The sequence below is a fragment of the Mobula hypostoma genome, chromosome 7 (genome assembly GCF_963921235.1).
Source record: "Mobula hypostoma chromosome 7, sMobHyp1.1, whole genome shotgun sequence".
Lineage (NCBI taxonomy): Eukaryota > Metazoa > Chordata > Chondrichthyes > Myliobatiformes > Myliobatidae > Mobula > Mobula hypostoma.
Genome location: NC_086103.1, coordinates 188,030,482 through 188,044,906, shown reverse-complemented (window position 1 = coordinate 188,044,906; position 14,425 = coordinate 188,030,482). Strand labels below are relative to the sequence as shown.

The 14,425-nt window shown below is 45.3% G+C and overlaps 1 protein-coding gene across 2 annotated transcripts in view; it reads right to left on the bottom strand.

Moving 5' to 3' along the window:
- The window catches only part of LOC134349853 (F-box/WD repeat-containing protein 7-like), a 239,931-nt gene that overhangs the window by 2,440 nt on the left and 223,066 nt on the right, over nt 1–14,425 (bottom strand). For both annotated transcript variants that reach the window (XM_063054804.1, XM_063054805.1), the window contains 2 exons: nt 10,970–11,195; nt 4,286–4,496 (listed from right to left, as the gene is read on the bottom strand). In XM_063054804.1, coding sequence (XP_062910874.1) covers nt 4,286–4,496; nt 10,970–11,195 — 437 coding nt within the window. The remainder of the gene's footprint in view (nt 1–4,285; nt 4,497–10,969; nt 11,196–14,425) is intronic.

Sequence of the window (14,425 nt, the reverse complement as noted above, 5' to 3'; positions counted from 1 at the left end):
GGCAACGTCCTTGTAAATCTCCTCTGCACCCTTTCTATGGTTTCCACATCCTTCCTGTAGTGAGGTGACCAGAACTGAACACAGTGCTCCAAGTGGGGTCTGACTAGGGTCCTATATAGTTGTAACATTACCTCTTGGCTCTTAAACTCAATCCCATGGTTGATGAAGCCCAATGCACCGTATGCTTTCTTAACCACAGAGTCAACCTACGCAGCAACTTTGAGTGTTCTACGGACTCGGACCCCAAGATCCCTCTGATCCTCCACACTGTCAAGAGATTTACTATTAATACTATATTCTGTCATCATATTTGACCTACCAAAATGAATCACCTCACACTTACCTGTTTTGAACTCCATCTGCCACTTCTCAGCCTAGTTTTGCATCTTATCAATGTCCTGCTTTAACCTCCGACAGCCCTCTACTCTATCCACAACACCCCCAACCTTTGTGTCATCAGCAAATCTGTCCCAGAACAGATCCTTGAGGAACACCACTGGTCACCAACCTCCATGCAGAATATGACCACTCTACAGCCACTCTTTGCCTTCTGTGGGCAAGCTAATTCTGGATTCTCAAAGCAAGGTCTCCTTGGATCCCATGCCTCCTTACTTTCTCAATAAGCCTTGCATGGTGTACCTTATCAAATGCCTTGCTGAAATCCACATACACTACATCTACTGCTCTTCCTTCATACTCTCTGTCTACGTACACAAAATGCTAGAGGAATTCACAGGCCAGGCTCTCTATGAAAAAGAGTAAAATTGGCAAAATTTGAATCCTGAAGTAAAGTGGAATTGAATCTAGTCTAGTCTACTTGGAATCTCATCTAGTCCAATATTTAATTGGAATATCGTCAATAGTTTTGGATCCCATATCTCAGAAAGGATGTGTTGTCATTGGACAGAGTCCAGAGGAGGTTCACGAGGATGATTCTGGGAATGAAGGGGTTAACATATGAGGAGCGTTTGGCAGCTTTGGGCCTGTACTCACTGGAATTTAGAAGAATGTGGAATGATATCATCGAAACCTACCGAATATTGAAAGGACCAGATAGGGTGGATGTGGAGAGGATGTTTCCTCTGGTGGGGGTATCCAGAACTAGAGGGCACAATTGAGGGGCAATCTTTTAGAACAGAGGTAAGGAGGATTTTTTTTTAACCTGAGAGTAGTGAATCTGTGGAATGCTCTGCAGTGGAAGCCAAGTCCGTGGGTATATTTAAAACAGAAGTTGATAGAAGTCCTGATTGGTCAGGGCATCAAAGGATATGGAAAGAAGCAGGTGTATAGGGTTGAGTGGGATCCGGAAGCAGCCAGAAGGGCAGAGTGGACTGATGGGCTGAATGGCCTAATTGTGCTCCTATGTTTGGTCGTATCAGGACTGGGAGGAAAGATGAGGTCAGAGTAAGAAGGTGGATGGAGGAGAGGAAGAAGTATATGGTTGTAGGTGATGGGTGAAACTGGGAGAAGGGGAGCGGTGAAGTAAACAGCTGGGAAGTTGATTGGTGAAAGGGCTGGAGAAGGGGGATCCGATAGGAAACTGTAGGAGACCATGGAAGAAATGGAAAGGGGAAGAGCACAAGAGGGAGGTGATGGGCGGGTAAGGAGATGAGGTGAGAGGGGGAAACAGGAATGAGGAATGGTGGTGGGGGAAATGAACAGAAGTTTGAGAAATCGATGTTCATGCCATCAGTTTGGAGGCTACCCAGATAGACTATAAGCTGCTGCTCCTCCAACCTGAGTGGCAGTAGAGGAGGCCGTGGACTGACATGCCGGAATAGGAATTGGAAGCAGAATCATAAAAATGCCAGCCCCTTATCCCAGTTCCTCGGTCTCCACTGCACCTGCTCTCAGAATGAAGCTTTTAATTCCAGAACGAATGAGATGTCCTTCTCCTTCAAAGAAAGCAGCTTTCCTCCCTCCACCGTCAATGCTGCCCTCACCCCTCCTCCTGCCACCCTACCAGGGATAGGGTTCCTCTTGTCCTCACCTACCACACCACTGGCCCCTGCATCCAGCCCATAATTCTCTGTAACTTCTGCCAGCTGCAACAGGATCCTACCACCAAGTACATCTTTCCCTATCCCCCATTTTCTGCTTCCTGCAAGGTCACTCCCTACACGACTCCCTTGTCTATTCATCCTCCCCCACTGATTTCCCACCTGCCTCTACACCCCCTTCCTAGCTGCCATTCAGGGCCCCAAACAGTCCTTCCAGGTGAGGGACACTTCACCTCGGTGTGGCCTCCTGTATATTGATGAGATCCAATGTAGATTGGGAGACCATTTCGCTGAACATCTTCGCTCTATCCGCCAGAAAATCCCATCCATTTCAATTCTACTTCCCATTCCGAAATGTCAGTCCATGGCCTCTCTACTGCTGCAATGAGGCCACACTCAGGTTGGAGGAGCAACACCTTACATTCCTTCTGGGTAGCCTCCAACCTGATGGCATGAACATCGATTTCTCAAACTCCTGGTAACTTCCCCCCACTTCACCACTCCTGTTTCCCTCTCACCTTATCTCCTTACCTGCCCATCACCTCCCTTTAGTTCTACACCCCTTCCCTTTCTTCCATGGTCTTCTACTGTCTCTTATCAGATTCCCCCTTCTCCAGCCCTTTATCGCTTTCACCAATGAACTTCCCAGCTTTTCACTTCACTCCTCTCCATTTCCCAGTTTTATCTGTCACCAGCCACTTCGCACTTCTTCCTCCCCTCCCCTTCTTACTCTGACTTTTCATCTTCTTTCCCCCAGTCCTGATGAAGGGTCTCAGCCTGAAACTTCCAACTGTTTACTCTTCTTCATAGATGCTGCCTGGCCTGCTGAGTTACTCCAGCATCTTGTGTGCATTGCTTGGATTACCAGCATCAGCAGATTTTCTCGTGTTTGTGGTACTCTGCCTACTCTATCAATGCCTCTAAGTCTTATAAACCTCACTCAGAACTCCCCCAGTCTCCACCTGTCCTGTTTATCCTTTCCACAGAACGCACCCCCCCCAACATTCTACAGGCTCTCACATGGCAGCAATGGTGAAGCATCAGTCTGCAAACTGCAGCCATTACAGAGTGATCACTAGCTGTGATATAGCTCAGTCCCTGTGAGTGCCTGACCTCAGCTCTGCGGGCAGATTGGTGAGTGCCATTCAGTTCTAGGTGTGGAAAGGCACCTTCTTTAATAGACACTGAACGCCAGTGCTTAGGAATGGAGATGAGGACTGTCCCAGCTACCAAGGGCAATCTAGATGAAAGGACTCAGCCCACAGTCCATTTCTTTCCCTAGATGTTGCTGGCCTGCTGAGCTCCTCCCACTCTGTGTGCCACCAGGAGATTAAACGAAATTCACAAGGAGGAAGGTGAACATCCAGAAGTTATTGGTACCTATGGCGTACTGTGGGTAGGAAAAGGGATGAGGTCTTGAAGAGATAATACAGGGAGTTACGTAGAAAGCTGAAAAGCAGGACCTCCAGGTTAGCAAATTCTGGATTGCTGCCTATGCCTCACACTAGTGAGGATAAGAATAGGATGATCTGGCAGATGAATGTGTAGCTGAGGAACTGGTACAGGAGCAGGGTTTCAGAATTCACTATACAGGATGGACATGCAAAGACAAACTTGTATGGAGGTTTAAAACTTCTTCAACTCCACATTTGCCTCAATCTTCACGTCCACGCTCACCTCAAATCAATCATGAGAATGATTCCAGGAATGGAAGGGTTTACATATGAGGGGTGTTTGATGGCTTTAGGTCTGTACTCGCTGGAGTTTAGAACAATGGGGTGGGGCGGGGGGGGGTGGAGAATCTCATTGAGGCCTATTGAATTTTGAAAGGACTAGAGTGGATGTGGAGAGTATGTTTCCTATAGTGAGTGAGCCTAGGACCACAGGACACAGCCTCAAAATAGAGGGATGCCCATTTGGAACAAAGACAAGGAGGAACTTTTTTAGCTGGAGGGAGGTGCATCTGTGGAATTCATTGCCACAGACGGCTGAGAAGGTTAAGTCATTGAGTATATTTAAAGCAGAGGTTGATAGGTCCTTGGTTAGTCAGAGGTTACAGAGAGAAGGCTGGAGAATGCAGTTAAGAGGGAGAATAAATCAGCCATGATGGAATGGTGGAACTGACTCAATGGGCCTAATTCTCTGGATTAAACCTTGCGGCAGACCCTCAGGGAAGTCTCATCACCAGGCAAGCTCTTCAAGGGAAATTGATATCGGCCTCAGCTCTCAACCTCAGCCCCTGCCACGTGAGTGAATGGTCTCTACTACAACTGTCTCAAACTCACCTTGTAATGTCTGCAGACACTGTCCTGTCTTGATATCCCAGATTTTCACAGTGGAATCAGCATTCCCAGACACCAGGATGTTGTCCTTCAGCTCCATACCACTGGTTAATGACTGGTGCCCCATTAACGTGTGTAAACAGTTGCCATTCTCTGCGTCCCACACCCGTATCGAAGTGTCAAGGGATCCGCTGACAATATGTACGCCATCATACTGAGCAAAGGCGAGGGGAGAAAACAGAAACAAGCAAATCAGCTGGCATCACAATAATCTCCATTTCAGATACAGATTCATTGATCACGTATTTCGAAACATACAGTGAAATGTGATGTTTGCGCTAACAGCCAACACACTCAGGGATGAACCTGGGGCAACCCGCAAGTGTCGTCGCAGATTCCAGCACCAACTCAGCAGCCTCACAGTGTTCAGTAGAACAACACAAGCAGCAGCAACAAAACATGACAACAAAAGCACAACAAGCCCCCTTTAATAAAATCATAAGATATAGGGGCAGAATTAGCCATTTGACCATCAGGTCTGTTCCACCATTTGAGCATGGCTGATCCATTTCCCTCTCAACCCCATTCTCCTACTTTCTCCCCACAACCTTTCATGCCCTGACTGATCAAGAATCTATCAACCTCCGCCTTAAATACACCCAATTACTTGGGCTCCACAGCCATCTGTGGCAATGAATTACACAGACTTACCACCCTCTGGCTGAAGAAATTCCTCGTCTCCATTCTAAATGGATGTCCCTCTACTCTGAGGTTGTGCCTTCTGGTCCGGGACTCACCCATTATAGGAAACATCCTCTCCACATCCACTCTACCCAAGTCATTCAATATTCAATAGGTTTCAGTAAGATCACCCCTCATTCTTCTAAATTCCAGCAAGTACTGATGCAGAGCCATCAAACACTCCTGAAATGATAACCCTTTCAGTCACTGCTATCAACCATCTCCAATGTCAGCACATAATTTCTTAGATAAGGGGCCCAAAGACTGCTCACGATACTCCGTGAAACCTCACCAGTGCTTTATAAAGACTCAGCATTACAATCTTGTAATTAAATTCTAGTCCTCTCAAAATGAATGCTAATATTGCATTTGCCTGCCTCAACTAACTCAACCTGCAAATTATTCTATAGGGAATCCCGCATGAAGACTCAAAAAGTCCCTTTGCAGCTCTGATTTTTGAATTTTCTTCTTACTTAGAAAACAATCTAAGCTTTTATTCCTTCTACCAAAGTGCTTGACCATACACTTCCCAACACAGTTTTCCATCTGTCACTTAGTTTTCCATTCTCCCAACCACCAAAGACCTTCTGCAGCCTCCCTGCATCCTCAACACTATATGCCCCTCCATCAATTTCATCATCCAAATCATTGACATACAACGTAAAAAGGGGTACCAACACCAACCCCCATGGAACACCACTAGTCACCAACAGCCAACCAGAAAAGGCTCCCTTTATTCCCACTCTTTGCCTCCCACCAATCAGACAATCTTCTATTCATGCGGGTATCTCTCCTGTGATACCACGGGCTCTCATCTTGTTAATCAGCCTCATGTACAGCACTTGGTGAAAGGCCTTCTGCAAATCCAAGTCCACTGTTTCCCCTTTGTCTGTCCTGTTTGTTATCTCCTCAAAGAGTTCCAAAAGATTTGCCAGGCAAGATTTCCCCTAAAGGAAACCATGCTGACTTTGGCACATTTTATCATGTGTCTCCAAGTACCCAGAAAACATATCCTTAACAATTGACTCCAACACCTTCACAACCACTGAGATCAGACTAACTGGCATCTAATTTCCTTTCAAGAAGGAGGACCCCTTCTTGAAGAGTGGAATGACATTTGCAATTTTTCAGTTCTCCGGAACCACACCAGAATCTATTGATTCTTGAGAGATCATTATTAATAACTCCATAATTTCTTCAGCTACCTATTTCAGAACTCTGGGGTGTAGTCCATCTGGTCCAGGTGATTTATCTACTTTCAGAACCTAGACCAGAAGACTATAAGAAAAAGGAGCAGAATTTGGCTATTTGGTCCACCATTTCATCATGACTGATGCGTTTGCGTTTTTCCTCCCAGCCCCAGTCTCCTGCTTTCTCCCCGTATCTCTTCGTGCCTTGACCAATCAAGAATTTATCAACCTCTGCCTTAAATATTCATAAAGACTTGGCCTCCACAGCTACCTGTGGCAAAGAATTCCACAGATTCACCACGAGCTAAAGAAATTCCTCCTCATTTGCGTTCTAAAAGGATGCCTCTTTATTCCGAGGCTCTGTCCTCTGGTCTTCAACTCTCCCGCCATAGGAAACATCCTCTCCACATTGACTGTATCAGGACCTTTCACCTTTCAATAGTTTTAAATTAGGTCACCCCTCAATCTTCTGAATTCTAGTGGATACAGGCCCAGAGCCATCAAACACTCTTCATATGACAAGCTGTTCAATCCTGGAATCATTTTTGTGAACCTTCTCCAATGTCAGCATATCCTTTCTAAGATAAAGGGCCCAAAACTGCTCACAATACTCCGAGTGAGGTCTCACCAGTGCTTTATAAAGCCTCAAAATTACATCCTTGCTTTTATATTCTAGTCCTCTTGAAATGAATGTGAACATTGTATTTGTCTTCCTCACCAGAGATTCAACCTGCAAATTAACCTTTAGGGAATCTTGCACAAGGATTCACAAGGACCTTGCACCTCATTTTTTTTAAAGAATTTTTTCTCCAGTTAGAAAATAGTCTACCCTTTTATTTATTTTACCAAAATGCATGACAATACACTTCCCGACACTGTATCCCACCTGCTACTTTGCCCATTCTCCTTCTGCAGCCTCTCTACTTCCTCAAAACTACCTGCCCCTCTATTTTTGTATCATCCACAAACTTTGAAACATAGCCATCAATTCCATAAGCCAAGTCACTGACATATAATGTAAAAAGAATTGGTACCACCACAGACCCCTGTGGAACACTGCTAGTCACCAGCAGCCAAGCAGAGGAGGCTCCCTTTACTCCCACTCTTTGTCTCCTGCCAATCAGCCACGGGTTTACCCATACTGGGATCGATCCTGTAATATCATGGGTTCGTAGCTTGTTAAGCAGCCTCAGGTGTGGCACCTTGTCAAAGGCCTTCTGAAAATCCAATTACACAACATCAACCAATTTTCCTTTGTCTACCCTGCCTGTTAATTCTTCAAAGAATTCCAACAGATTTGTCAAGCAAGATTTTCCCGTGAGGAAACCATGCTGACTATGACCTATTTTATCATATGCCTCCAAATATCCTGAAACCATATCCTTAACAATCGATTCCAGCATCTTCCCAACCACCCAGGTCAGACTAACTGGCCTATAATTTTCTTTCTTCTGCCTCTCTCCCTTCTTGAAGAATGGAGTGACATTTACAATCTTCCAGTCTTCTGGAACCATACCAGAATCTATTGATTCTTGAAAGATCATTACTAATGCCTCCACAATCTCTTCAGCCACTTCTTTCAGAACCCTGGGGTGTACACCATCCAGTCCAGGTGATTTCAGTTTCCCAAGAACCTACTTGCTAGTTACAGTAACTTCACACACTTCTGACCCTTGACACTATACTGCTAGTGTCTTCCAAAGTGAAGGCAGATGCAAAATACTTATTCATTTCACCCATTATTTCATTGTCTCCCTTTACTACCTCTCCAGTATTGTTTTCCAGTGGTCCAATATCCACTCTCGCCTCTCTTTTACACTTTATGTATCTGAAGAATTTTTTGATGTCATCTTTAATATTATTGGCTAGCTCACTTTTGTATTCTGTCTTTACCTTCTGAATAACTTTTTAGTTGTCTCCTGTTGTTTTTAAAAGCTTCCCAATCTTCTAACTGCCCACTAATTTTTGCTGTATTATATGCCCTTATTTTACCTTTTATGTTGGCTTTGAATTCTCTTATTAGCCACAGTTATGCCATCTTGCCTTTAAAATACTTTTTCCTTTTTGGGATGTATATATCCTGTGCCTTCTGAATTGCATACAGAAATTTGAGCCATTGCTGCTCTGCCATCATCCCTGCCAGTGTTCTTTTCAAATCAATTCTAGCCAACTCCTCTCTCATGCCTCCATAATTCCCTTTTACTACATTGTAATATTAACATTTCTGACTTGAGCTTCTCCTTCTCAAATTTCAGGGTGAATTCGATCACTTGTCACTAAGAGTTCTTTTACCTTAAGCTCTTTAACTAATTCTGGTTCACTGCACCACACCCATTCCAGTATTTCTGATCCCCAAGCGCACACAACCATGAAATGCTCTAAAAAGCCATCTCATAGGCATTCTAGAATTTCACCCTGTTGGGATCCAGCACCAACCTAATTTTCCCAATCCACCTGCATATTGTAATCCCCAATGACTATTATAACATTGCCTTTTTGGCATACATTTTCTACCTCCCATTATAATTTGTAGCCCAGTTCTTGGCTACTGTTTAGAGGCCTGTATATAACTCCCATCAGGATCTTTTTACCCTTGCAGCTAATTAACTCTACCCATGATTCTACATCTGGAGGTGGAGCGAAGTTAAGATGGCGCTAAACGGCAACTCTTTGCTTGCATCTTCAGAAACAACTCTATTTCCATCATTAATATCTCTGTTTTTCCCTTTTCCCTCTGACCTGGAGTTACACGCTGACTTCGGTTCTTTGTGGGAATGGGACCCGTTCTCGGGTTTCAGAACTGGCCGTTGCAGACATCCCACCTTGCAAAAACTCATTTCAGGGAGGTAGCACCATCAATTTGCGGGAGACTTCCGGGAGAGGTGGAATGTCTGCAGAAGAGTAGCTCCTTAGCAGCTGGCCAGCTAGTTTAAATAACATTAGCTATGCTAATGAACGAATGACACCTGTTAAACTCACCTCAACACGTCTTTTACAGTCTTAACCCACCATGGGAATAGAAAAGTCCCTGTTGCAAACAGTGCAGCGAGCAACACTGCCAATATTTTTGACCCCTATTAGGCAGGGGTACACTTTAGTGTAGTCCGGGGTGACATATGTTTTATATTTTTTTGGGAACACTCTGCCATGGCGCGCTCTCTCTCTCACTTGCTTTCTCTCTCGCGCTCTCTCTCGCTTGCTTTCTCTCACTCTCTCTCGTGGTCGCTCTCGCGCTCTCTCTTGCTTGCTCGCTCTCAAAAAAATTGATTTCCGTGATATTGTATATAATTTGCGGGCATCAGGGAGCCACTATTCATATGTGGGACACTCCCAGAACTTCCGGGAGAGGTGGGATGTCTGCCATTGTTTGGCACGCCAAGGTTCAGCCTGAGAGTCCGGCTTGGATTTGGAAGCCTAAGATCTCGGGGCTCTGGAGACGGGTGGATCGCAGGTCGGTGTCACAGCAGGAGACCCGTGTGTCGTCAGGGGAGTCAGAAAATCTACTGCTGTGGGCCCAAAGACCCAGGATCTTTGAGATTTTCAGGCACAGAGCTCAAAAAAAGCGACATAACGGACTTTTAACATCGTAAACCAGTGAGTTGTTTGTTATGTCTCCCTGTTCACTGGGAAAATGGAAACAGCTCTTTCTCCCTTATTAGGGAGAGTGTGAGCCTGTGGGATGTCGAATGCTGGGTGAAATGCGAAGTCTTTGGGGTAACTGCAGTCTGTGTCTTTGCTATTGCTTTGCTCACGCTGAGTACTCGGGGGCGGTACTGATGCTTGCTTTTTTTTTTGCCGGCGGGGGAGGGGGAACTCAGTAGGCCAGGCAGCATCTATGGAAAAAAGCACAGTTGACGTTTCGGCGGGACTGGAGAGGAAAAATGCTGAGTAGATTTGAAAGGTGGGGGGAGGGGAGAGAGAAACGCCAGCTATAGGTGAAAAGTGGAAGGATAAGCAAAGAGCTAGGAAGTTTATTGGTGAAAGAGACAGAAGGCCATGGAAGAAAGAAAAAAGGTGGGGGGGGGGGGAGTGTAGGAGCACCAGAGGGAGGCGATGAGTGGGCAAGGACCTAACATGAGAGAGAGAAAAGGGGATGGGAAATGGTGGGGGGGGGGGTGGGAAGAAGAGGCATTACTGGAAATTTGAGAAACCATTGTTCGTGCCATCAGGTTACAGGCTACGTAAATGGAATATAAGGCGTTGTTTCTCCAACCTAAGTGTGGCCTTATCCCAACAGTGAAGGAGGTCATGGATGGACGTATCAGAATGGGAATGGGAAGTGAAATTAAAATGGGTGGCCACTGGGAGATCCCGCTTGTTCTGGCAGACAGACCGTAGGTGCTCAGCGAAGCAGTCTCCCAATTTACATCAGGTCTCACCGATATATAGGAGTGACCTGTATATCTTGTAGGTTAATTGGTCATTGTCAATTGTCCTCTGATTAAGCTACAGATAAGTAGGTGGGTTGGTGGGCGGAACGGCTCACTGGGTTGGAAGGGCCTGTTCCATGCTGTTTACATGTAAATGTAAATGTCTAAATGTAAATAAATAAATAGACAGACAAAGTGAATTTCAAAGCTGTATCACCCTCTAATCCTGTGACTGATTACTTGAAAACCTCTGCCCACTTGACCGATTTCCTTTTGGTAGCAGTTTTCCTTGGCCCAGATTCCCAACGTTTTCTTTTCAACAGAATACCACAATTTGCTGAGCTTAAAACCAAACCAGTGTGCGAGTGCACATACACACACCTTACCTGAAGTGAGTAGACTCTGTTTGTATGTCCCTGAAGAGTGTGCACACAGGTCTCAGTCTCTGGATCCCACACTTTTACAGTGTAGTCATAAGCACCACTCACGACCCTTTTCCCGTCATACTGCACGCAGCGGACAGCAGCCACGTGTCCCAGTAACGTGTGTAAACACCGCCCTGTGTCAATGTCCCACACTCTGAGAGTAGCGTCTCTTGATCCACTCACTACCCTGTGAACAGGCGGAAACATTAACATTCCTCGACTTTAGATTCAGCTCATTGTTTCTCTAACAGTCACATTGTCCATCAGTGCTACAACATGATCAATTTCAAAGGTTATTCCCAACCCACCACTCATCAAACCAGCTCCTCCAGCCTGCTCTGCCATTTAACAAAATCATTTCTACATGTTGAAATGTGAAGAGAAAGTACACAGTTAACGCAAGACCCTTAACAGTGTTGATGAGCCACTTGGGGTCCAAGTGGCTACACAGGTTGATAGAGTGGTTAAGAAGGCATATGGGACACAAGCAGCAAACTTAGAGGTGTTTAGATAGGCACATGATTACTAATTTAATTGGTTTGGCACAACATTGTGGGTCTCAGGGCCTGTTCCTTCGCTGTACTGTTCTTTCTTCTACATTCTTTCCATCAATAGAAACGGTTCATCCCTTCCTTATTAAGAAATTGCCTCAAAAACTTGTTTTGAGAAAAAGCATTCAAAAGACTCTAAGAAAAAAAATTTCAGCTCCTCTCTGTCGAGTCCTTCTTTTGAGGCAGAGTGCCTCCTCCCTCCCCCTACCACAGATTCTAGATGCTTCAACAGAGGCAAACATCCTGCTGGACAATGCGAGCAGCATGCCAGGAATTCAAGAGTGTCAGGGGGTAGAGTGAGTAAAGTTGCTATTAATAAGGTAAAGGTGCTAGGAAAACTGAAAGGTCTGAAGGTAGATAACTCACCTGGATCAGATGGACTAGACCTCAAGAGTTTAGAAAGAGGTAGCTGACAAGATTGTGGTGGCATTAATAACGATCTTTCAAGAATCACTAGATTCTGGAATGGTTCCTGAGGACTGGAAATTTACAAATGTCACTCCACTCTTTAAGAAAGGAGAGAGGTAGAAGGAAGGAAATTATAGGCCAGTTAGTCTGACTTCAGTGGTTGGAAGATGCTGGAGTCCATTACTAAGGATGAGGTTTTGGGGTGGTTGGAGGTGCATAATGAAGTAGGCCAAAGTCAGCATGATTTCCTTGCGGGCAAATTTTGCCTGACAAATCTGTTGGGGCTCTGAAATATCAGGCAGGATGGACAAAGGAGAGCCAGTGGATGTTGCGTACTTGGATTTTCAGAAGGTCTTTGACAAGGTGCCACACATGAGGCTGCCTAACAAAATAACAGCCCATGGTATGACAGGAAAAATACTAGCATGGATAGAAGATTGACTGACTGGCAGGAGGTAATCGGAATAAAGGGGGTCTATTCTGGTTGGCTGTCAGTGACCAGTGGTGTTCCGCGGGGTCAGAATTGGGGCCACTTCTTTTCACGTTATATGTCAATGACTTGGACAACAAAATTGATGGCTTTATGGCCAAGTTTGCAGATGATACAAAGATAGGTGAAGGAACAAATAGTATTGAGGAAGCAGGGAGACTGCAGAGGGCTTGGACAGATTGGGAGAACAGGCAAAAAAGTGGCAGATGGAAAGTAGTGTAGGGACATGTATAGTCACTCACTTTGGCAGAAGGAATAAAAGCCCGGATTATTTTCTAAACAGGGAGAAAATTTAAAAAATCAGAGGTGCAAAGGGACTTGAGAATCCTCATGCAGGATTCCATAAAGGTTAATCTGCAGGTTGAGTCTGGGGTAAGGAAGGCAAACACAATGTTAGCATTCATTTCAAATGGACTTGAAGGTAAGAGCAAGAGTGCAATGCAGAGGCTTTATTAGGCGTTGGTCAGACTGCACTGTGAGTAGAGAGCAGATTTGAGCCCTTATCTAAGAAGAGACAGTCAAGAGGTGGTTGATGAGAATTATGCTGTGAATGAAAGGAGTGTTTGATGGCTTTGTGTCTATACTTGCTAGAGTTAGAAGAATGAGGGGGATTCTTATTGAAACTAATCGAACATTGAAAGGCCTAGACAGCATGCATGTGGAGAGGATGTTTCCTACAGTGGATGAGTCTAGGACCAGAGGGACGTCCATTTAGAACAGAGATCAAGTCAAGTCACTTTTTATTGTCATTTCGACCATAACTGCTGGTATAGTACACAATAAAAACGAGACAACGTTTTTCAGGACCATGGTGCTACATGAACAATACAAAAACTATACTGAGCTATGGAAAAAAAACAACACAAAACTACTCTAGACTACAGACCTACCCAGGACTGCATAAAGTGCACAAAACAGTGCAGGCATTACAATAAATAATCAACAAGACAACAGGCACAGTAGAGGGCAGTAGGTTGGTGTCAGTCCAGGCTCTGAGTATTGAGGAGTCTGATGACTTGGGGGAAGAAACTGTTACATAGTCTGGTCGTGAGAGCCCAAATGCTTCGGTGCCTTTTGCCAGATGGCAGGAGGGATAAGAGTTTATATGAGGAGTGCGTGGGGTCCTTCATAATGCTGTTTGCTTTACGGATGCAGCGTGTGGTGTAAATGTCTGTAATAGCGGGAAGAAAGACCCCAATGATCTTCTCAGCTGACCTCACTATCTGCTGCAGGGTCTTGCAATCCGAGATGGTGCAATTTCTGAACCAGGCAGTGATGCAGCTGCTCAGGATGCTCTCAATACAACCTCTGTAGAATGTGGTGAGGATGGGGGTGGGAGATGGACTTTTCTCACCCTTCGCAGAAAGTAGAGACGCTGCTGGGCCTTCTTTGCTATGGAGCTGGTGTTGAGGGACCAGGTGAGATTCTCCGCCAGGTGAACACCAAGAAATTTGGTGCTCTTAATGATCTCTACGGAGGAGTCGTCGATGTTCAGCGGAGAGTGGTCGTTCCGTGTCCTCCTGAAGTCTACAACCATCTCTTTTGTTTTGTTCACATTCAGAGACAGGTTGTTGGCTCTGCACCAGTCTGTTAGCCGCTGCACCTCCTCTCTGTATGCTGACTCATCGTTCTTGCTGATGAGACCCACCACGGTTGTGTCATCGGCGAACTTGATGATGTGGTTCGAGCTGTGTGTTGCAGCACAGTCATGAGTCAGCAGAGTGAACAGCAGTGGACTGAGCACACAGCCCTGGGGAGCCCCCGTGCTCAGTGTGATGGTGTTGGAGATGCTGCTTCCAATCCGGACTGACTGAGGTCTCCTAGTCAGGAAGTCTAGGATCCAGTTGCAGAGGGAGGTGTTCAGGCCCAGTAGGCTCAGCTTCCCAATCAGTTTCTGAGGAATGATTGTGTTGAATGCTGAACTGAAGTCTATGAACAGCATTCAAACATACGCGTCTTTTTTGTCCA